Source organism: Primulina tabacum, chromosome 9 (genome assembly GCF_025594145.1).
Source record: "Primulina tabacum isolate GXHZ01 chromosome 9, ASM2559414v2, whole genome shotgun sequence".
In the NCBI taxonomy this organism is placed as follows: domain Eukaryota; kingdom Viridiplantae; phylum Streptophyta; class Magnoliopsida; order Lamiales; family Gesneriaceae; genus Primulina; species Primulina tabacum.
In genome coordinates this window covers 31,163,079-31,184,874 of record NC_134558.1, presented here as the reverse complement: position 1 = coordinate 31,184,874, position 21,796 = coordinate 31,163,079, and the positions used below count along the sequence as shown (strand labels likewise).

General features: G+C 35.7%; 3 protein-coding genes across 9 annotated transcripts; 2 read left to right on the top strand and 1 right to left on the bottom strand.

Moving 5' to 3' along the window:
- Window positions 1-387: 387 nt before the first annotated feature.
- On the top strand, window positions 388-3,745 carry LOC142555195 (uncharacterized). Of its 6 annotated transcripts, none has more exons than XM_075665934.1 (6): window positions 388-593; window positions 1,976-2,026; window positions 2,101-2,143; window positions 2,464-2,504; window positions 3,038-3,097; window positions 3,358-3,745. In XM_075665934.1, exons 1-6 carry the CDS (start codon window positions 528-530, stop codon window positions 3,406-3,408), a joined length of 312 nt encoding a protein of 103 aa, XP_075522049.1. In that variant the 5' UTR covers window positions 388-527; the 3' UTR covers window positions 3,409-3,745. The 6 variants fall into 6 exon arrangements, with proteins under 6 accessions (XP_075522049.1, XP_075522048.1, XP_075522047.1 ...); XM_075665933.1 differs by having other exon boundaries at window positions 2,101-2,173; XM_075665932.1 differs by having other exon boundaries at window positions 2,101-2,174; window positions 2,459-2,504.
- Window positions 3,746-4,691: 946 nt separating this feature from the next.
- Window positions 4,692-8,102, bottom strand: LOC142555194 (early nodulin-like protein 18). The gene is made up of 2 exons (XM_075665931.1): window positions 7,764-8,102; window positions 4,692-5,351 (listed from the first exon to the last, which is right to left on the bottom strand). Exons 1-2 carry the CDS (start codon window positions 7,981-7,983, stop codon window positions 4,846-4,848), a joined length of 726 nt encoding a protein of 241 aa, XP_075522046.1. The 5' UTR covers window positions 7,984-8,102; the 3' UTR covers window positions 4,692-4,845.
- Window positions 8,103-14,598: 6,496 nt separating this feature from the next.
- LOC142556543 (uncharacterized) lies at window positions 14,599-21,106 on the top strand. 2 transcript variants are annotated; one of them, XM_075668002.1, is made up of 2 exons: window positions 14,599-15,840; window positions 20,826-21,106. In XM_075668002.1, exons 1-2 carry the CDS (start codon window positions 14,769-14,771, stop codon window positions 20,879-20,881), a joined length of 1,128 nt encoding a protein of 375 aa, XP_075524117.1. In that variant the 5' UTR covers window positions 14,599-14,768; the 3' UTR covers window positions 20,882-21,106. The 2 variants fall into 2 exon arrangements, 1 of the variants encoding a protein (XP_075524117.1); XR_012822648.1 differs by lacking the exon at window positions 14,599-15,840 and adding an exon at window positions 20,004-20,602.
- Window positions 21,107-21,796: the final 690 nt, after the last annotated feature.

Genomic DNA, 21,796 nt, shown 5'->3' with positions numbered 1-21,796 from the left:
TTTTTGCATAATATATGTATCGTGTTTGAATTTGAATTCATATTTTTCAAAATTTTAAATAATTTTCATATATTAATTCATATTATATATAAATTAATTTATTTTATATAATTAAATTATAAACTTAAATATTATTATTTAAATTTATTAATGATAAAACATTAGTCATAATTAAAAATATATTAAATAAAATATAACAATTAATATATGTAAAATAAAAAGAATATTTTGAGAATATTTTTTTTGGTGTAAAATTTGAAGAAAATGAGTTAAAGATGAATGTATATTTGGTGTAAAAATTGTACTATTTTAATATTAAATTTATATCAAAATAGATTTTGTCGACGGATGAAAATGAGAATTAGACAATATTGGATCAAATGTCTAAATAAAAAGGACTCTCTGTGTTAGGATTTTAGTAGAAACTGCAGCTCTGTAAATAACACCACCGTGGAGGAGCGTGGCTCTATTTTCGAATTTTTCGTTAATTCTCTCATTCGAGAGCTTGGATTTGCAGTAAGAGCTCCATGGATGAGTTTGAATTCCGCCATCTCCTTGAGAATTTCCCGCTGGTCCGATCTCGCGACTATCATGTAGGTGATCTTGTATGCACAACTGTTTTCACGTTAATAACCTCGAGATTGTGTATGATATGATTATTCGAATTATATTTTGTCATAGATTGGTTTTTTACTGCTATTTGGAGGTGTCCAGATTCAAAGGGAGTGTTTAGGTTTCAATTTACCTTGTTCGGGCGTGGGCTGACACAATAGATTCAACAAGAGGGCGACTCTGGTGTATTGAGAGAGAGGGAGCTTACCATTTTCGGGAAATTATATGTGGGACTTGAATTTTTGTTAATAAAACGCCCCTTAAATTGGGATTTATGTTTTCAAATGTCTCAAATCAGTTTTTTTCATCTCTAACTTTGATGCAGTTCTTATGTTGAGAAAGTGACTCGTTATATTTTCACTCTTTTAACTCAGTCATCAATATTTGGGTTGTCACTTGTTTGGTTGGGAATTGGACTTTAAGTTAGTTTGATGGCACCCTTCCCATTTGGTTGCTTGGTTCCTCATTTTCAGTGTTACACTTTATCACGATATAAAGCATCAAATTCATATTGTTTCTGCCTCTCTGTAGGGTCTCAAACGCGTATCCGCTCTTAAAAAGTTTTCAAACTTTAAACTTGGATAGCTACACACCAAATTCTTCAAACCCGGCCTGGAATATTGTTGGAAATACTTGTCCCAAAAAAGTCAAACTCATGGGAGTGGGCAAGATCAATAGTTTTATATTTTAACATGTATAACACATGCAAGCTGGAAATTGAGAAATATGAGGCTGTGGGAGGCAATGGATGCCTGTAAATCAAGACCTAGGACTAGCTTAAGAATATGTGAGTTTTTGAACTGCAGGGATCTTAAACCATTGACCTCCTAACTATGATACCATGATGAAATCGTTGTCCCAAAAGTTAGAGTTCATTGGAGGTAGTATAATAAATCATTTTAAACTTTTGACAGGTTTATCTCTATGTGGACATTACGAGTTTTCTCTGGAAAAAGGCACTTTTAATATCGCCAGATTAATTAATTAGAATTAAGTGTTTAGCTAGACACCGAGATGAGTTTCTTTTGAAAATAAATATGAATAGTGTTTTGCCGGTTGGCCAGCAGTATTCACCGAATTTCTGAAATTGAATGCTTGGTAATAAGCACATGCAATGCTGTCCAGCATCTGCTGAATTGCATAATTATCCTGTCCTCTATACATGCTGTTCTTGAGAAATTATTAAAATGTATTTTTGATTACCTTTACCCAACAATTTGGCAAATGTTGAACTACGAGCTCGTCCTGTTACCATGAAACTGACTTATCCTCCACTGGATGTATGACTCGTGATGGGCCAATATGAAACTCATGTCAATATCTTTGGAATTGTTAATGTTTATCTCTCCAAGTTGTGTTACAGGCAGACTTGGATTCTTCGAGAAAATTAAATCTGTCATCACAATCCGAGGAGGTGTTATATAGCTCTACACTCAATTCTATCAGGTTTTCCAGCTGCTGATTTCTGACATTATTGTATGCCTTCAGGTAAGGAAGCACCAAGATGTTGGGACTTCCAAAAATACAAGAGGTACAGAGTTAAACGAGAATGCCAACCATGGTATGTTGATCAGCCACTGCATGACATATGTTTTTGTGCTTTACATTCTTTTTTTGTGTTTAATGTATTTAGTTTAAGGTATTCAACTAAACACATAAATTTTTGAACCAGATTGATATTGTGCTTTTTTGGGATCCGTTTAATTCGTTCAGCCTGTCATTTATTCTGGAGATATTAGCAGTTGTATATGCAGTGCCTTAAACTTTTGAAAATGATAAAATTGTCAAAGAAATTTAGTATGCTCACTCTCTGTTTAACTTATTGATGTTTTACGTGTTGTGCAAGGACAGAGGGGTTTTGGGGAAAACTGATGTTGGCTGCTGAGCAGAAGGTATGCTTTTCAAAACTGACCTTACATGATATTAAATTCTATAGTCCTGGTAGTTTTGAACGACAATTGATTATCTTTTCCATGTCTACGTTAAATACTTTTTATTTTCGTAGTTCCATTTTTCTGATCTGCTCTGAAGTATTGCTGCTTTGCTTTCTATCGTCAGTGTGGCTCTCCACATACTTACCATTCTCCATAGCACCTCTATGTTATCTGCATTATAGTTGCTCTTCAGGCCTAGTCAAGGGAGACAATTGAGCTTGCAATATAGTTGAATCTGATTTCTTGGAGAAGTCTCAGTCCATCGGATAATTTTCATTACATTTGTTTCTCTTCTGAAAATTAAAATATAGAAATGTGATTGGATGAGTCAGGAATATACACAAAACATCGTGATGGTCTCAATGTAAAATAAACTTGGCATGCCAACGAAGACAAAATGATTGATCGTACCTATTAGTCAAATACCTCTATATGGCATGTCAACAAACAAAGCCATTGACCTTGGATGGTTTGGTGTTTGTTGCGTTTAGGTGGGAGCAGCAGAAGCCGAAAGATTCTGCAAGGCATTTCAACAAGTGTATGAGAAACTTGTGAGTATATTGCATTTCAAATCTTCTCACACACTCAATGTCGTATCTTTGGCCGCTTGCTGTTTGTTATGTGTTTCATGATGTAAAGACTTTTTAAGTAATCCTAAATCTACCCTCTTAGATATATGACGACGTTTTAGTCAGAGTGGCATGAGATATACACCAAAGCACATCTGAAAAATGACTCCTGAAAAGTGGCCAACCCATGAAGCAAAACTAAATTTCTTATATTGTGTGACCTTTCCATGATCATTTCCCAGGTTTATGAAGAACTGCCGTTGGATGCTGCTAGGAAGTTTATAAACTCGTGAGGATTTGTTCCGTTCAGGCTGCCATAACTTCACAACAGATCTGAATCTGGTCTCCGGAGCCATTCAGTCTTGCTAAAGTTGATGTTCTTCTTGTCTGGTTTGTCCTCCTGTTTTAGGATCAATATTCTCGTCTAATATATTTTTGGTTTTTTATTTTAGTTCCCTGTTTTTGTTTTCCTGAAGAACTAGTCTTGTACTTCAGAAACACATGAATAGGAGTTTGGTCGGGATCAAAAATATTTCTAGGTTATGTATGCTTGGTTAGGTTGATTCCATCAAATGTTACAACTTTTTTTATTGTTATATATCTCATCTCAATCAAAATATTAATTATTTATATAGAAAACTTGCAATATCTTTCTTTCTTTTATTTATATTATATTTATTAATTTTTGAAAAAAATAAAATTATAATTTATGCTTTTATTTAAAATTTAATCAATCAAATTAAGCATATTATTATTTACTTATGTAAATTAGTGGAAAAACACATCTTTTTTATGAGCAAGTACTAATTTTTATTTCAGTAATTTGATCAATACCATAATTAAATAAAATACCTCTTTTCTCTTTTAATTATCTGAATTTAACTGCAACTTAGTGGATTTAAAAGTTAGTTTGCACATTCTCCTTAAAAAAAAATCGTTTTGCACATTTAATATTATAGAGTTCCCTATCCCTCCACGGTGTTCCTCCTTGTCCTTCCCACAACCAATTCTTTTCGTGAAAGGAATTCACCGCAAATGATACACTTCTCTGTCAAAACGCAGATTAATTGTGCAAGTATTTGTTAATTTTTTAAATAGTTCAGCAAAAGATGTGGGTACTTCTTGAAGTTTTCTGTTTCCTTTCTTCTCCGATAGAACTTTCTCCGACGAACCCATCGCACAAAATTTGTCTAGTATGATTTAACTGGCTAGCGTGATTTATAGACTACTAACATAGTTAGTATGTAGTTGTTAGTTTAATCCTGATTGCATGATTTGCAGGCTGCCGACATCATCTCTTATTTGGGTCATCCATTAAAAAAATAAATTTTCATGCCAAAATTATTACTTTTTATTGCAAACATAGTTAGGGTTGACTCGTCTCACGAAAAAAATATATGAGATCATCTCATAAGAGACCTACTCTCATAATTAAAATCGTGTATATTTAATCAAATTAAATATATAAAAATCTCAAAAGCCTAACTATATATATATATATAGTTAGTTGACTATAATTTGGCAAATCTTTAGTGCTAATAAATATGATCAGGAAAAAAAAGGAACGAAAAGAATGGTGGAAATAGAATATTGGACAAGACAACAAATACATATGTGTTTATGTGTACAAGTTAAAATCGGTCTGTCAGTAGATAATTCTACATTTTTCGATACGTGCTAGGTAAAAAACAATTGCAAAAAAAGGTGTAATAAATAATAATACACTTGAATCACCAATAACTCAAACATAGAATTCCAACCAAAAAGGGTGCACCATATAATTTCACCTCCCAAAACTTGGAAGATGCAAACAAAGAAACAGATTGAGAGGATTCCTTTTCATCATCAGTACTAGTGTCTCTTGGATTATCAAAATTTGCCGGAACTATGGTATCCGGTGCAGCTTCGTCGTCACCGGATTCTGGACTCACGGGTCCCGGAGACTCATCCGACGGGCTTTCGAGATCAGGAGGCAAACCTTGGCCATGTGACACATTGATCTTGAAGTGCTGCCCATAATTGCATTGTTCCCCATCATAGTCGCTAGAGAAAAAATATGTCATTCCGACTTTCATCAGTGGGACAGATACCGTAATTTTTTGTGGATCCGTCGACGAAGGATCCGCCGACGACCATTGTATGGTGTCGTTGTCCGTGGAGTCGTCGTAATCGCAAAGCTTGTACGTAGTGAAATTATATGTCTGAATGACCGAGTGATTATTGTCCGTATTGAAAACTGCATTAGTGTAGATTAAATTACGTCAATATAATTAAAAAAAAACCTATTGTTTTCATGAACACAATTGAAATTATAAAACCTATTGTTTTCATAAATAATCCAGTGACATTTTTTGGGCTAAATAATCATACTCTGTGAAAAATATAAGAGACATAAAACCTCTTAAAAAATATTAATAGACTTATATATCATCTATTTTTTTTTAGAAAAAACACTCAATCACATTTAACCTAACTCAAACACATATACCGAGTAGGTCTTTTGTAAGACGGTTTCACATATTTTTATTCGTGAGACGGTCTCACAGATCTTTATTCGTGAGACGAATCAACCCTGCTCATATTTACAATGAAGGGTAATACTTTTTGCATAAAAAGTAATATTTTTTCACGGGTCACTCAATTACAATATCTGTATCGCAGAATTGATCCGTGACACCTTGTGATAACTCATTTATTCACATTTCAGATTTTTATAGATGCTACCTCTAGATCTTAAGGTTTGATATATTGGATAAAATTAGCAGATTGTCTAAACAACAATTAATCCATACACCAAACATCATACAATAAATAATTAAACTACATATTTTTTTTATGTATTAGTTTTTTTATCACTTATGAAAACTATAATCATCACATCTTACGAGTCAAACGATGTGAATAGATGACACAGAGAACTCGTCGGTCACAGCTGCTCGATTCTTTTACCATAAATTTGGGGTTAGTATACTTCACTAACTATAAAGTGAAGCCCTAAAAAGAGAGAAAAGACAGTATATGGTGAGCCAGCAGAAACAGCTGTCGAAATCTTTTTGGGACATTTCTATATTCGTGGGTTATTTTCTACTTTTGAGAAATTGTTTTTTTGGTTAATAGCCGTGAATAATGATTAGGTACATCATTAGCACAATCTAATCCTATACTCAATAATGATTCTACAACTTTTTTACCACATGAAGTAATTTACTAATACCACCAAATTTATTAACAAAGAATTTGGTTAGGGTATTTTAAAACATAAAAATTATTATGAGACCATTAATTTTGTATTCTTACATGTCAAAAGTATTACTTTAACTTCAAATATGGACTCAGTCGACTTTTCTCACGAATATAAATCTGTGAAATAATCTCACAAGATATCTACTCCTTTTAAAATGATTTATAAGATATAAGAGATTTTACAAGCTCTAAACAAATGTCCAATAAATTAAATAGTTTTTTTTTCCTTTTTAAAAAAGTTTATAAAATGTCAAAATAAAATAATTTAAAAACTCTCTTAAAGAAGAATTAGTCTATCTTAATTTTTTAAAAAATTATACATCCCACTAAACCTAATTATATCACGGATAAATCCTTTCAAAATCCAATTACGAACATTCCAAAAAATATATAAAAAAAAATTATTCACAAATCTGAATAATACTTTTAATATTAAATTTTTTAACTACCAGGTATATCATATTTAAACTTCATTTATCTGGTTTTATCAAAATATGTGAACAACTTATCTTAAAAATGAGATCTAACATCTTTAAAACTTCGAAAATAGGCTTGTAAACTTATTTAAGACAAGTTTATATGCAAATTAGCTGACAAAATTATACGAACAATTTATTTAATGCCTGTAATAATAACAGTTAGGCAGACAAGGGTAGTAAAAACAGGCGGTTAAGTTGGTTGAAAACCTGTGCTTTCTAACGGTAAAAACCATAGCATTGAAATATATACATATAAAATTTTTGTCATTCTATCACAACCGTGATCTATTTGTCTCCGACAATAAGGTGACGCTCACATTTATTAGATGTCTATTACATGTAATGAAGCATATTAAAATTATATATTCAATAGATCGACTGTCACCTTATTGATAGACACAGAAGTTGACATAGTCGGTGAACAGTAAATGTCGCCCTCAGTTTCTACTTATGAAGTGTTACTCATATATTGACATTAGTGATACTTTAGTAATAGATACATAGATAGATATGACATGTGGCGACATATCAAAATTATATATATATATATAAAAGTAAAAGTAAAAGTTAAAACATTTCTTCTTCGAAATAAACAAATTTTGTTCATATATTTGGGGGAAAAAAAAATCAAAACCCCCTTCGAACTCGTTTGCCTTAAGAATAATAAAGATCAACTCAATCAAATATACGAGATCTTGAAATTAAAATTCTTGCTCTAATAATACCGTCCATATAAACACACATATATACACCAAAAACAATGGACCAAAACGGATTAAAAGAACGAATTTTCAGATATCCAAATATCTGGAATTACTTCGAAACTTAACCTTTCTTCTGATCGAGGTTATATATGAAACTAGCCACAGATAAGAGGAAAAGAAACACGAGAAATTTTAGATTTCTTAAAGATTTGAACAACTTACTGAGAAAATCGCCGAGGCTGAAGTTCTTTGAAGAAGCCCATTTCTCGTAATCAACATCAGGTTTTTCTAAGGTATCAAACCAACCAAATGAATCTCCCACTGTGTAATTTTCGTAGGATTCAACCAGCCCAGAAAAAGATTGAAGAAAGATAATGAAGAGGACAATCAGGTACTGTAGCTGCAGCCCACTTCTCCTGTCCCTACTGCTGCTGTGATCCATTTTTCTTTTCCTTTTTTTGTGCAGAATAAGAATTGTGGGATTGTGTGGAACGATGAAGATTTGATCCAAAGTTCAGAAAATAATATGTAGTTATCTTTATATAAAGGGAATGGATTAATGGGAAGGACTTGTAGTTATCTTTATATATATATATATATATATATATATATATCTTGTATTTACTCTTCTTGTTCGCAGTTAAAACAAAGATAACATTTTTAAATATATATTTGACAAAAACCTGCATGAGACGATCTCACGGGTCGTATTTTGTAAGACATATATCTTATTTGGGTCATCCATGAAAAAATATTACTTTTTATGCTAAGAGTATTACTTTTTATTGTGAATATCGATAGGATTGACCCGAAAAATTTGTGACAAGAGACCTACTCTATATATTTTACATTTAACTTCTCGAAATATATATTAATGCAAAATAATTTCTTCAATTGCCTTGTGATCGATGTTGCTAAGTGGTTGCATTGCATTAATTGTTTCTTGCTAGACATAGAAAACTCGAGCACATGTCGTTTTATTAGATGTTATAATCGATAATAACTTTGAAGTTCATTTATATTTTTGAACTGTACACTCGCTCATATGTAATATTATGAATTTATGATCACTGTTCTAACATATGCAATTGTTGGTTTTCAATGATCTCTAACCATTACCAATAATTTAAACGACCTACATCTCATAGGATTTGTATATGTGATCTTTAATCTCATCCCAATTCTAAAAATATAATGTTTACATCTATCATAATTTATTTGATCAAACATTTGTTGTTTTACATATATACGAATAGAAAATTTATATGAAGTGAAATTTATTAGGAGTGTGAATAAAAACAAAGTTGGATTAAAAAACAGGAAGAATGGGGTGTCGGTGGTTATGATTGGAAAGCACGTGAAATTGCAACTTTTATAGTAGAAAGCTATAAAAATACAGGTTGCTCTGCTGTGTGAACCAACCATTGGGTGTATAAAAATAATTTTTTTAATAATCAAATCAATATCAAATATTATATATATACATATATTATTAATATAGCGACTTAGCAACTCATGTATTTTTTAATAAATTAATCAAAATCTTCAATTTATACTAGTAATATAATTCACTGATGTGTTATGTGCATGTACATTGATTTTTTTAAGGAATAATTATTATTGCGAACAATTTGTACGTAAAATAATTTTTTTTTTGTGTGATTTGTAAAATTATTGTTTGGATGATATGATTTTTTAATAAAAAAATGCTTATGTATTTTTTTACGAGATCTATTGAATTCGAGCTGAAGTTAAACATGTTCGATTTATTTAGGTGAATCAGAACATGTTTGAAATATTTTCAAGTCGAAATTATTATGTTTTATAGTTCATGAGATGATCGTATGATTTTTAATTTTTTATTGATATATTATATATTAAATAAATATAAGTCGAACATTTACTCTCGAGTAGTTTGTAAATATATTATGATATTTCTTGACTTAGAATCAGATTCATGTTAATAATAACATAGATATACATATCTTTATTATTTTATTAAAATACGAAACCTTGTAAAAAAATTGAATTATGCAATCTTAACGAGTTTCGAAAGTTATCATTTTTTTGCTCAAAACAAAATTTTCATCACTTACTTTGTTAAATGAAAAGTTAATAATATATCATTTCGTTATTAGATTGCACAATTCCCTTAATCTCGAGTTCCATATAATTGGACTTTGGATCACTACTGTGGGAGATCCAACAACATTTGGTGGGTGGGAGTGAAACGGCATTGGTTTGCTCTCACATGCGGTTAAACATCTACTACCCGTTTTTTTAAAATATATTTAAAAAAATTAAATACTTTTGGTTGAATATACTTACGTACATATATAAATACTTTGCACCATTTAAAATAACTAACCAACTATTTTACTCAGAATCCAAAACGCATTGCAAAACATAAATTCATAAATCGTCTAATCAAACTTAAAATTAGCATTTTTTTTCAAAATAGCAAAAACTCTTAAATCCTCTCAAAACCACTCAAAAGCATAAAAGTCATAAAATTTTTATATTAATATTAATATTAAATCATAAAAGTGCGGAAAACTAGCATAGGTCATCGGGTTATGTGCACTATCAGTCCAGCGAGTTCAATCATCAAGTCATCTTATATCATCATAAACATCCTCACCTGCATCATTCACACCTAGTGAATATAATGACTCAACAAACCTTAATTGTGATAGAAAGTCGTACGTATACATCTCATACAACAGTGAAAATTATTTTTAATAAAATAGCTTTTCATAAATATGCATAACTTTAAAACTTTATTAATTTCATCATGTATTTCATCATATACGTATATGTTTCTTTTTATCGAATTCAGATCATTAATTATGTCTTTCATTTCATCTGTTGGTCGATTGATCAATCTTACGTATAACCATGGTACCAAGCGGTGGGGACATCAGCGACATCTCACCCGTCAACTGAGCATTGACATTATATATCATCATATAATTTCATATTCATATTCGTATTAGTCACAATTAAGTCACCTCCTTCAAATCTTTTTATTGTATCCATCACTTATAAAAATTCATGCATGAAATATTTTTCTTTTAAACCAAGCATGTAACACGTCTTTTAGCATAATCTTTTTTCATCATAAAATATGATAATATTTCAAAATAAATATTTTAACATTTATTACAGCATTCAGGACACTGTCAGGACGTCTAACATTTTTCAGGTGTAAAATGACTGTTTGCAACTGAAACCCTAATTTTTTCAATTTATTCTTAGACCTTAAAGCAACGCTCCGAATCCATCCAAACTTAACATAACACCTTAAATACACTCATAAACATTTCTTAGAAGTAAAATTAAGTTCCTCGACTAATTTATCAATTCGTTTTAAAACTTAAACCTACGCTCGGTTTTAACCCGAATGAACTCGAAACTTATCCAAATTTTACCAAAATTTAACCATAGCTTATTAACACTTAACTAACCATTTTTCAATCCAATTCCAGCCATTAGAACCCTCGTAATAGCCTTGACAACCTACTGAATTTTCTTGCCTTTGGTTTGAAAACCCTAGCCCAACAAACCACGGTTTCCTTCGATCCCAGCCTCTAACCGTGTGGATTGAACCCTGGACCATGAATAGACCCCCTTAGGACCCCTGGACATGTCCCAACATCAGCCCACAGCAGTGCCCTTCTAGAAACCCAAACCGTGTCCCTAACTTGTGAGAAACCCAAAAAACGTGCAGCCTTCTCCTATTTCTCGTCCAGCCCTGAACATGCCCCTTAGGACCCTTTAACCTACTGAAAAACATCCCTTCTAATGACCTTACCATGACAGCCCCTTAGTGCATTAAAAACATGAATTTAAAAGCATGAAAATCCAAGTTTTATCATGTATATGTCTCAAAAGCGAAAAAAAATTAGGGGAGATCATATTTTTCATGCAACCATGATTAAACAGATATAATATGGTATGAACGATGACTAAAAGAAGATTAAAGGTGTGCCTATCGATTCTCGACTCGAAGAACATTGGCGGAGAGACGGGGGATCCTTGCTGCATTTTTCCCTTAAGAAATCACGTGGAAGCCTTCAAAATGTGAGGGGTGTGTGTGTGCTGATGGAAAGCAAAACTGTGATATCCTTGTCCCACATCTTAAAAATTAAAAATTTAAAATGAGTTTATAATGGGCTACAATGGACTTCTATAGCAACTTGGGTTAATCGTTTTCGTAAAACGATGACGAATACGAAGTAGTTGCTATAGGGTCTCATTGTGCAGTCACCAGGCGCGGGCCTAGGCTCGGGGCGTGACAGAATGGTATCAGAGCCAGTCACCAGCAATGAACACCGGGAAATAAGTGCTATGCGGGGCAAAGTGCTACGTGCATGTGAGCCACCTCTTGAACCTGCGGGGCAATGTGCTACATGCGGTAGCCACCTCTTGTACTTGTAGGAGCCACCTCTATATTCTTGGCGCTGGTGGATCGAGTGGTCAGGCCGCGATGAGGACGTCGCGTTCTGAAGGAGGGGTGATTGTGATACCGTTGTCCCACATCTTAAAAATAAAAAATTTATAATGAGTTTATAATGGGCTACAATGGACTTCTATAGCAACTTGAGTTAATCATTTTCGTAAAGCGAGGACGAATACGAAGTCATTGCTATAGGGGCTCATTGTACAGTCACGCAGGCGCGGGCCCAAGCTCGGGGCGTGACAATAACCCTAGGATTCTAGGTGCTTGTGTGCTTGAGTTATGATGTAGGAAACTAGGGTTTTAGTGGTCTTGTTTTAAATAAAATACTTATGTTGGGTGCAATATTTGTCCCTACTTGGTAGAGCGATCGAACCGTGGTGCTTGAGCTGTAAAGCCCAAAAATCAGTATACGTAAAATCTATGCATTTATTTAATTTATGAAATTTCATTATTTTAATATTTATGTTTAATTGATCTACGTTAAAATGTTTTCTTGCGTTTTATGTTTCAGACGATTATTCGAGGCGGGATCGAAGAAAAGAGACCGAGATGATTTTAGTGACTTTAATTGTGGTGTTTTATTTTAAGTTAGGTTTGAGGCATTTTAAATAATTTATGAAGTTTAATATTTTTAAAGCCTAATTTAAATATTAAGTCATTTTAGGATTTTTAAACTTTTAAAGTTTATCAATTAGGGGATTTTAGTAAATTTATTATGAGATTAGAATTTTATTAATTTGTTGATTTGTTAACATTTTTATTAGCATGATTTATTTATTTAAAAAAAAAAAACTTTATAATTACTAATTAGGTGGTTTATTACACACCACACACACATATTAAAATATTCAATTATTCCAACACCTTTTCACACACACTCATACACGTATACACACACCTCTTCATTATAAACAAAACACACATGTTTATTATTTTATTTGACTAAGGAGAGAAGAGAATTTTTCTTTAAACTCTCCTCCATCGACCTCTATATCATTTCTCTCCTCTCCAACTTCTTCTTCAGCAATCGTTCCTTCCCTCTGAAATTTCCAGCAATATTTTGTTGAGTTTATTTCAAGAAAATTCACCTTCGTCCCGGATCGTCTCTCGCTCCGTCTCCGCTTCAGTGTCGTCGTTTCGGTATTATTTAATCGTCAAAGGCACGTATAATCTCTCTTTTCTGTATCGATCATGTCATATTATGCGTGTGTTGTTATTTATGCTTAAAATCATGTGTATGATGTGTAGAAGTTTGAGCAAATACGTTGGGACAGCTTTTGAAACGATTTTTAGATCTACAATTTTCGTTTTTATGGTTCTGGTAAAAACTGAGAAATTTCGGTTCATATTTTGAGAAAACTTTCAACAACAAAAACGTAGAAATTTTCGATGCCTTCGATTTGATATAAAATTCGAGATTTTTGGATTAAAATTGAGTGAGTTATGGTATTTTTTGTGGGACTGCTCAAACTGCAACTTTTATGTAAATTGTGTTCTTGAAGTTTTATGTTGCATGCCTCGTTGGGGATCGACGAGTGATCGTTGCTGCGTATAGGTATATTATTTATGATGTTGGGATGTATAATGAAGCTTCGTTTCTTGTCGATAGGCGCTTGGGATATTGAATGTCGTATAGAACCGTTTGTTGTCAAAAAGTCTCGTTCACGGGTTTGTTGGGTTGATTGTGATTTTGGTTGTTTTGGGACAATTGTTTAGGCTTGAGTCATTGAATTAGTAGCCTAAGATGAGCTCGTGGTGTTGATTCTTGATCGATGCAGGTGAGTATGTTGAGGAGGAGGCAGGAGGTGGCGACCAAGGGGCAGGCTTGGACTGAGCGGAAGGCTAAACCCGAGGACCACTAAGTTTATGTTTTTATGAAAATTTTAAAATACCCTGCTTTTATGTTGGATGTGAGACATTTGAAACAAGTATGTTGTTGGAAAATTTATTTGGTGATGTTGATTTCAAATATTAATATGATGAATGATGAGTGACGACCTTATAGATTTTATGTTTAAGAAAATTTTAAATTTTTCCGCAAATTTTGAAGTAGTAAAAATTAGGGTACGTTACAGTTGGTATAAGAGCCGACCTCTCTTAGTACGGTGTGGTTCAGGGATGAACCAAGCGGAAGCTGGTGGGCATGCGAGGCCCGGGGCCGAAGAGGGCGGGGGGTGATCGCCGGTGCCATCAGTTGCACGGACAATGAGCGGCTCCTGGCAGGCTTCTAGGTGGAGGGAACATGAATGAACCGACCCACACGGGAATGAGAGGGATTCCGAGACTGTTCAATGTAATGGACTGTACAGTTGAAGATGGCTTAAAAAGATTTGATTTGTACTACTCATATCACGAAGGTGCATCTTCTTTTCGGTAGCTCATCACATAAGAACTCCAAATTTAAGCGTGCTTGACTTGGGGAAATTTTGGGATGGGTGACCTCCTGGGAAGTTTCCCAGGGTGCGTGTGAGTGAGGACATGAGCACGCTGGAAAGACTCGTCTTGGTAAAGTGAAGACAGTCGTCGAATCTGGGACATTACAAGTGGTATCAGAGCCGTGTTCTTGTAAAGGGTTATGCCTACTGCCAGTCACAAGAAGCTCACGAAGTCCCATCTCCAGTCAGTAAGTTTTAAAGTTTTTAAATTATGTTATGTAGTAAGTATTTAATCATGATTTCAGCATGGGCATATTTAAAAATTTAAGTTATGTGCATCTTATGTAATTTATATTATGTTCATGCATGTTGGGTAAATTTTAAAACAGTATGCCTCCTAGACGTTTGATTGCCCGTGGAGCAAGGGATGAGGACAGAGAGACTTATGATGGAGGGAGGGCCACTCCTCCTCCACCACCAGATATGCAGGCACAGATGCTTGCGGGTATGACGCAATTTTTCGCACAGTTTGCGAGGAACCAGACTACTGTAGGCCCCGAGGAGAGGCCTAGACCAGAGGCAGTATATGAAAGGTTCAGGAGGATGAGTCCGAAGGAGTTTTCGGGTACTGCTGACCCGATGATAGCCGAGGGATGGATCAAGTCCAAAGAGGTAATCTTCGATTTTATGGAGCTGACCGATGCTGATAGGGTCAGGTGTGCTACGTTCCTTCTGTCAGGAGACGCCAGGCTATGGTGGGAGAGTGCGTCAGTGGCAGTGAATTTGCAGACTTTGACTTGGATGGGATTCAAGGAAGTGTTCTTCGCCAAGTACTTCACTGAAGAGGTACGCTCTCGTCTGACCAGGGAATTTATGACGCTGAGACAGGGAGACAGTAGTGTGGCAGATTTTGTCAGAAAGTTTGAGAGGGGGTGTTACTTCGTACCCCTCATTGCGAATGATGCCCAAGCAAAGCGGAGGCATTTCATGGATGGACTGCGGCCGATCTTGCGCCGTGACGTAGGGGTAGCTGGCCCTACTACTTATGCAGTCGCCGTATCTAGAGCGTTGATGGCAGAGCAAGACCAGCGAGACATTGAGGCAGACAGGCAGGGCAAGAGGTCCTATCAGGCTCCACCGCAGCAGCAGCAGCAGTATCAGAGGCCTCAATTTAAGAAATCGTATCAGGGGCCACCAGGGAAGAAGCCTTATCAGGGACCGCCGAGGGGCAAGGGTCCCATGCAGCAGCAGGGAGCGCCTCAGAAGCCTGTTAATTTTCCAGTGTGCCCTAAGTGCAACCGTCAGCATCCAGGGCAATGCTTGTATGGGTCAGGTAAATGTTTTAAATGTGGAGCTACTGACCACATGTTGAAAGAATGCCCACAGTGGAAGCAGCCAACTCAGGGTAGGGTATTCGCCATGCATGCTCAGGAGGCGAACCCAGACACTACACTACTGACTGGTAAACTTTTCTACCTAAACTCAGTATTATTTTGACTTGCATGTGGAAATTTTTATTTGGGATTATTAGTGTGCTAGTATTATCTTGTGTGACTTGGGATATTGAGTCCTATTATGCTTTGGGTTACTGTTAGTAATTCTGTGATATAAGTTTCGTGTTGTGCTAACGTCTCTCAGGAAGTATTTTCATTAAGAGAATAGCTACTCAGGCCTTGATAGACTCAGGAGCCACCCATTCATTCATCTCAGAGACGTTTGCTAGTCACTTGGATATCAAGACCATCGGCCTCGACGTGAATTATTCAGTGACAGTCCCATCAGGGGAAGAACTGTTAGCTACTAGAGTGATCAGAGATATCGATCTAGAATTGCATGGCCATTTAGTGTATGCAGATTTGATCCTGCTACCAATGACAGAGTTCGATATTATTTTGGGAATGGACTGGCTGACTAAGAACAGAGTTCTGATTGATTTCCAGAAAAGATCAGTACTGATTAGACCGTTGGGAATGGAACAGTTTTTATTTGAGCCATCCAGATGGAGGAGTTTTCCTCACGTGATCTCCTGCATTCAGGCGAGGAGACTGATTTCCAAGGGTTGTCAGGCTTTCTTAGCCAGCATGGCATCTGCACCTGAAGTGCTCACTCCATCTTTAGCAGACGTGCTAGTAGTCAGGGACTTCCCAGATGTCTTTCCAGATGACGTCACAGGCCTTCCACCAGATAGAGAGGTGGAGTTTGCCATTGATCTCATGCCAGGCACAGTGCCAATCTCTAAGGCACCGTATAGATTAGCTCCAGCAGAAATGCTAGAACTTAAGCAACAGATTCAGGAACTTTTAGACAAGGAATTTATCCGCCCGAGTTTCTCACCGTGGGGCGCGTCAGTGCTCTTTGTGAAAAGAAGGATGAGAGCATGAGACTGTGCATCGATTACCGTGAGCTGAACAAGGTAATGATCAAGAATAAGTACCCGTTGCCTAGAATCGAAGATTTGTTTGATCAGTTACAGGGAGCTACCATGTTCTCTAAGATAGATCTTCGATCAGGGTATCATCAGCTGAAAGTGAAGGATGCAGATGTCCACAAGACAGCTTTCAGGACCAGATATGGGCATTACGAGTTCTTAGTGATGCCATTTGGAGTGACAAATGCTCCAGCTATTTTCATGGATCTCATGAACCGAGTATTTCAGCCGTTCCTCGATCAGTTCGTCATAGTATTCATTGACGATATTCTTATATATTCGAAGAGCCATGAGGAGCATAGTCAGCATTTGAGAACAGTGTTACAGGTTTTGCAGAGACACAAGTTGTATGCAAAATTCATTAAGTGTGAATTTTAGTTGGAGAAAATAGCATTTTTAGGACATATAATATCTAGCAGTGGTATTGAGGTGGATCCAGCTAAGGTGGTGACAGTTAAAGAATGGATTGAGCCGAAGAATGCATCAGGGATCCGCAGTTTCCTAGGCTTAGCAGGCTACTACAGAAAGGTTATTCAGGGATTTTCTTCGATAACAGTGCCACTCACCTCATTGACCAAGAAGAATGTCAAATTCATATGGAGTGAAGAGTGTCAGAAGAGCTTTGATACCTTGAAACAAGCTCTTATCACAGCGCCAGTGTTAGCCATGCCAGCAGGACAAGATAATTTTGTGTTGTACACAGATGCTTCTAAGCTCGGTTTGGGCGCAGTATTGATGCAGAATGGTCGGGTTATAGCTTATGCTTCCAGACAGTTAAAAGTGCATGAAAAGAATTATCCGACTCATGATCTCGAGTTAGCTGCCGTGGTCTTTGCTTTGAAGATTTGGAGACATTATTTATACGGCGAGAGATGTCAGATATTCACTGATCACAAGAGTCTAAAGTATTTCTTCACGCAAAAAGAACTTAACATGAGACAAAGACGGTGGTTGGAGTTAGTAAAAGACTATGATTGTGAAATTAGCTATCATCCAGGGAAAGCTAATGTTGTGGCAGATGCTTTTAGTAGAAAGGTAGCAATCTTAGCACAACTGTCAGTGCATAGATCTCTTCAGTATGAGATTCAAAGGTTTGACTTGGAAGTTTATCGCGAGTGCAGAGCTCCTAAGCTGTCTAATCTGACGGTCCAATCTTCCTTGTTAGACCGTATCCGAGCATGTCAGCCTTCAGATGAGCAGTTATTGAAATGGAGGCTGAAAGATGAAGCCAAAGGCAGTGTATTCTATTCAGTGTCCGATGGTATTGTGAGATACAGAGATAGAATGTGGGTGCCTAGTGTTGATTCAATTAGACAGGATATTTTGTCAGAGGCACATGCATCTCCATATTCTATTCATCCAGGAGGTACCAAGATGTACAAAGACCTACAGATTTTGTATTGGTGGCCAGGGATGAAGCGAGACATCCGCAGATTTGTGTCAGAATGCCTCACTTGTCAACAGGTGAAGGCAGAGCATCAGAGGCCAGCAGGAATGCTTAAGCCACTCCCTATTCCAGAGTGGAAATGGGAGAATATCACTATGGATTTTGTCGTTGGGTTGCCAAGATCAGTTAGGGGTTTTAATGCTATTTGGGTTATTGTGGACCGACTCACTAAGTCAGCACATTTCTTACCGGTGAAAACGACTTTCTCCATGACTTAGTATGCAGAGCTTTATATCCGGGAGATAGTCCGTTTGCACGGGATTCCAGTTTCGATCGTGTCCGACAGGGACCCGAGGTTCACATCGTCTTTCTGGAAGAGCTTACATGCAGCCATGGGGACGAAGTTGCTTTTCAGTACAACATTTCACCCGCAGACAGATGGTCAGTCTGAGCGTGTGATACAGATTTTGGAGGATTTGCTGAGAGCATGTATGATTGATTTTCAGGGGACTTGGGAGTCGAAGTTACCTCTAGTGGAGTTTACCTACAACAACAGTTTTCAATCCTCTATAGGTATGGCTCCTTATGAAGCACTATATGGAAGAAAGTGCAGATCACCGATTCATTGGGATGAAGTCGGTGAGAGATCAGAACTTGGTCCAGAGATAGTTCAGCAGACTGCAGATGTGGTAGTCAAGATTCGTGACAGAATGAAGACCGCCCAGAGCCGTCAAAAGAGTTATGCTGACAAGAGAAGAAGGGATCTTGAGTTTGCCGTAGGTGATCATGTATTCGTCAAAATAGCACCTATGAAGGGTGTTATGAGATTTGGGAAGAGAGGCAAGCTTAGTCCGAGATTTATTGGGCCGTTCGAAATTCTTGACAGAGTTGGAACTCTAGCTTATCGTGTAGCCTTACCGCCGAATTTGTCCAGAGTGCACAATGTGTTCCACGATTCTATGTTGAGGAAGTATCTAGCTAATCCTTCGCATATTCTGAGCCATGAGCCATTGCAGTTGACTCCAGATCTGTCTTATAAGGAAAGACCGATTCAAATCTTAGACAGGCAAGAGCGTAGGCTTCAGAACAAGACGACTAAGCTAGTCAAAGTCCAGTGGCTGAATCAATCAGTGGAGGAGGCCACTTGGGAAGCTGAAACAGACATGAGACTTCGCTACCCGGAGTTTTTCGGTAAGACTTAATTTCGAGGACGAAATTTTTATAAGTGGGGGAGAAACTGTAAAGCCCAAAAATCAGTATACGTAAAATCTATGCATTTATTTAATTTATGAAATTTCATTATTTTAATATTTATGTTTAATTGATCTACGTTAAAATGTTTTCTTGAGTTTTATGTTTCAGACGATTATTCGAGGCGGGATCGAGGAAAAGAGACCGAGATGATTTTTAGTGACTTTAATTGTGGTATTTTATTTTAAGTTAGGTTTGAGACATTTTAAATAATTTATGAAGTTTAATATTTTTAAAGCCTAATTTAAATATTAAGTCATTTTAGCATTTTTAAACTTTTAAAGTTTATCAATTAGGGGATTTTAGTAAATTTATTATGGGATTAGAATTTTATTAATTTGTTGATTTGTTAACATTTTTATTAGCATGATTTATTTATTTAAAAAAAAACACTTTATAATTACTAATTAGGTGGTTTATTACACACCACACACACATATTAAAATATTCAATTATTCCAACACTTTTTCACACACACTCATACACGTATACACACACTTCTTCATTATAAACAAAACACACATGTTTATTAATTATTTGACTAAGGAGAGAAGAGAATTTTTCTTTAAACTCTCCTCCATCAACCTCTATATCATTTCTCTCCTCTCCAACTTCTTCTTCAGCAATCGTTCCTTCCCTCTGAAATTTCCAGCAATATTTTGTTGAGTTTATTTCAAGAAAATTGAGCCACCTTCGTCCCGGATCGTCTCTCGCTCCGTCTCCGCTTCAGTGTCGTCGTTTCGGTATTATTTAATCGTCAAAGGCACGTATAATATCTCTTTTCTATATCGATCATGTCATATTATGCGTGTGTTGTTATTTATGCTTAAAATCATGTGTATGATGTGTAGAAGTTTGAGCAAATACGTTGGGACAGCTTTTGAAACGATTTTTAGATCTACAATTTTCGTTTTTATGGTTCTGGTAAAAACTGAGAAATTTCGGTTCATATTTTGAGAAAACTTTCAACAACAAAAACGTAGAACTTTTCGATACCTTCGATTTGATATAAAATTCGAGATTTTTGGATTAAAATTGAGTGAGTTATGGCGTTTTTCGTGGGACTGCTCAAACTGCAACTTTTACGTAAATTGTGTTCTTGAAGTTTTATGTTGCAGGCCTCGTTGGGGATCGACGGGTGATCGTTGCTGCGTATAGGTATATTATTTATGATGTTGGGATGTATAATGAAGCTTCGTTTCTTGTCGATAGGCGCTTGGGAGATTGAATGTCGTATAGAACCGTTTGTTGTCAAAAAGTCTCGTTCACGGGTTTGTTGGGTTGATTGTGATTTTGGTTGTTTTGGGACAATTGTTTAGGCTTGAGTCATTGAATTAGTAGCCTAAGATGAGCTCGTGGTGTTGATTCTTGATCGATGCAGGTGAGTATGTTGAGGAGGAGACAGGAGGTGGCGACCAAGGGGCAGGCTTGGACTGAGCGGAAGGCTAAACCCGAGGACCACTAAGTTTATGTTTTTATGAAAAGTTTAAAATACTCTGCTTTTATGTTGGATGTGAGACATTTGAAACAAGTATGTTGTTGAAAAATTTATTTGGTGATGTTGATTTCAAATATTAATATGATGAATGATGAGTGACGACCTTATAGATTTTATGTTTAAGAAAATTTTAAATTTTTCTGCAAATTTTGAAGTAGTAAAAATTAGGGTAAGTTACATGAGCTGTTGTGCGGTTTAAAAAGATTTGAGTTGCACCATTACCACCAGTTATAGCTCTTGGTAAAGCGGTAAGCACTCGGTCCTACAATTGGTATCAGAGCCAATGTCACGGGTTCGATTCTCATTGATTGCAATGAGTGCAATTATTGAGAGGGAGATTCTTGGGTGCAATAATTGTCACTGTTTGGTAGAGCGATCGAACAGTGGTGCTGGAGCTGCTGTGCGGTTTAAAAAGATTTGAGTTGCACCATTACCACCAGCTATAGCTCTTCGTAAAGCGGTAAGCACTCGGTCCTACAACTTAGTACAAGTTTAGGCCCAATAACCTTGGTATAATAGACCCATTAGAATATAGGAAAATTATTTCGTTTAGGAAAATTTTCGAAAATATTAGCCGAGCCTCGAAAATGTTCTTATTTTCTTCAAAAAAATCGATTGCTGGTTTAAAATACGACTCGACGCGTAAAAACACCTCAAAAGATATTATTTTCGAAAATACCAAATAAAATATACCATATAAAAAATAATTGTAAAAATAATTTAATAAAAAGATTTCCCCTTTACGGTCCTCGATATCCGTTGCTCGATCATGTCTCGAATAACCTTAAAAACACAGTTTTATTCATTCAACATGCAAACATGCATACCACTTTTAATTAATGCAATTAAAATAA

Bases quoted from the DNA above. Each gene is read 5' to 3' on its own strand.
- LOC142555195 (XM_075665932.1), top strand. From the start codon at position 528: ATGGATGAGTTTGAATTCCGCCATCTCCTTGAGAATTTCCCGCTGGTC. The intron at 2,027-2,100 runs GTGTTATATAGC...GTATGCCTTCAG, and splicing joins TGTCATCACAATCCGAGGAG to GTAAGGAAGCACCAAGATGT. The intron at 2,505-3,037 runs GTATGCTTTTCA...TGTTGCGTTTAG, and splicing joins TGTTGGCTGCTGAGCAGAAG to GTGGGAGCAGCAGAAGCCGA.
- LOC142555194 (XM_075665931.1), bottom strand. From the start codon at position 7,983: ATGGATCACAGCAGCAGTAGGGACAGGAGAAGTGGGCTGCAGCTACAG. The intron at 5,352-7,763 runs GTAAGTTGTTCA...ACACTAATGCAG, and splicing joins CAGCCTCGGCGATTTTCTCA to TTTTCAATACGGACAATAAT.
- LOC142556543 (XM_075668002.1), top strand. From the start codon at position 14,769: ATGCCTCCTAGACGTTTGATTGCCCGTGGAGCAAGGGATGAGGACAGA. The intron at 15,841-20,825 runs GTAAACTTTTCT...TGATCGATGCAG, and splicing joins AGACACTACACTACTGACTG to GTGAGTATGTTGAGGAGGAG.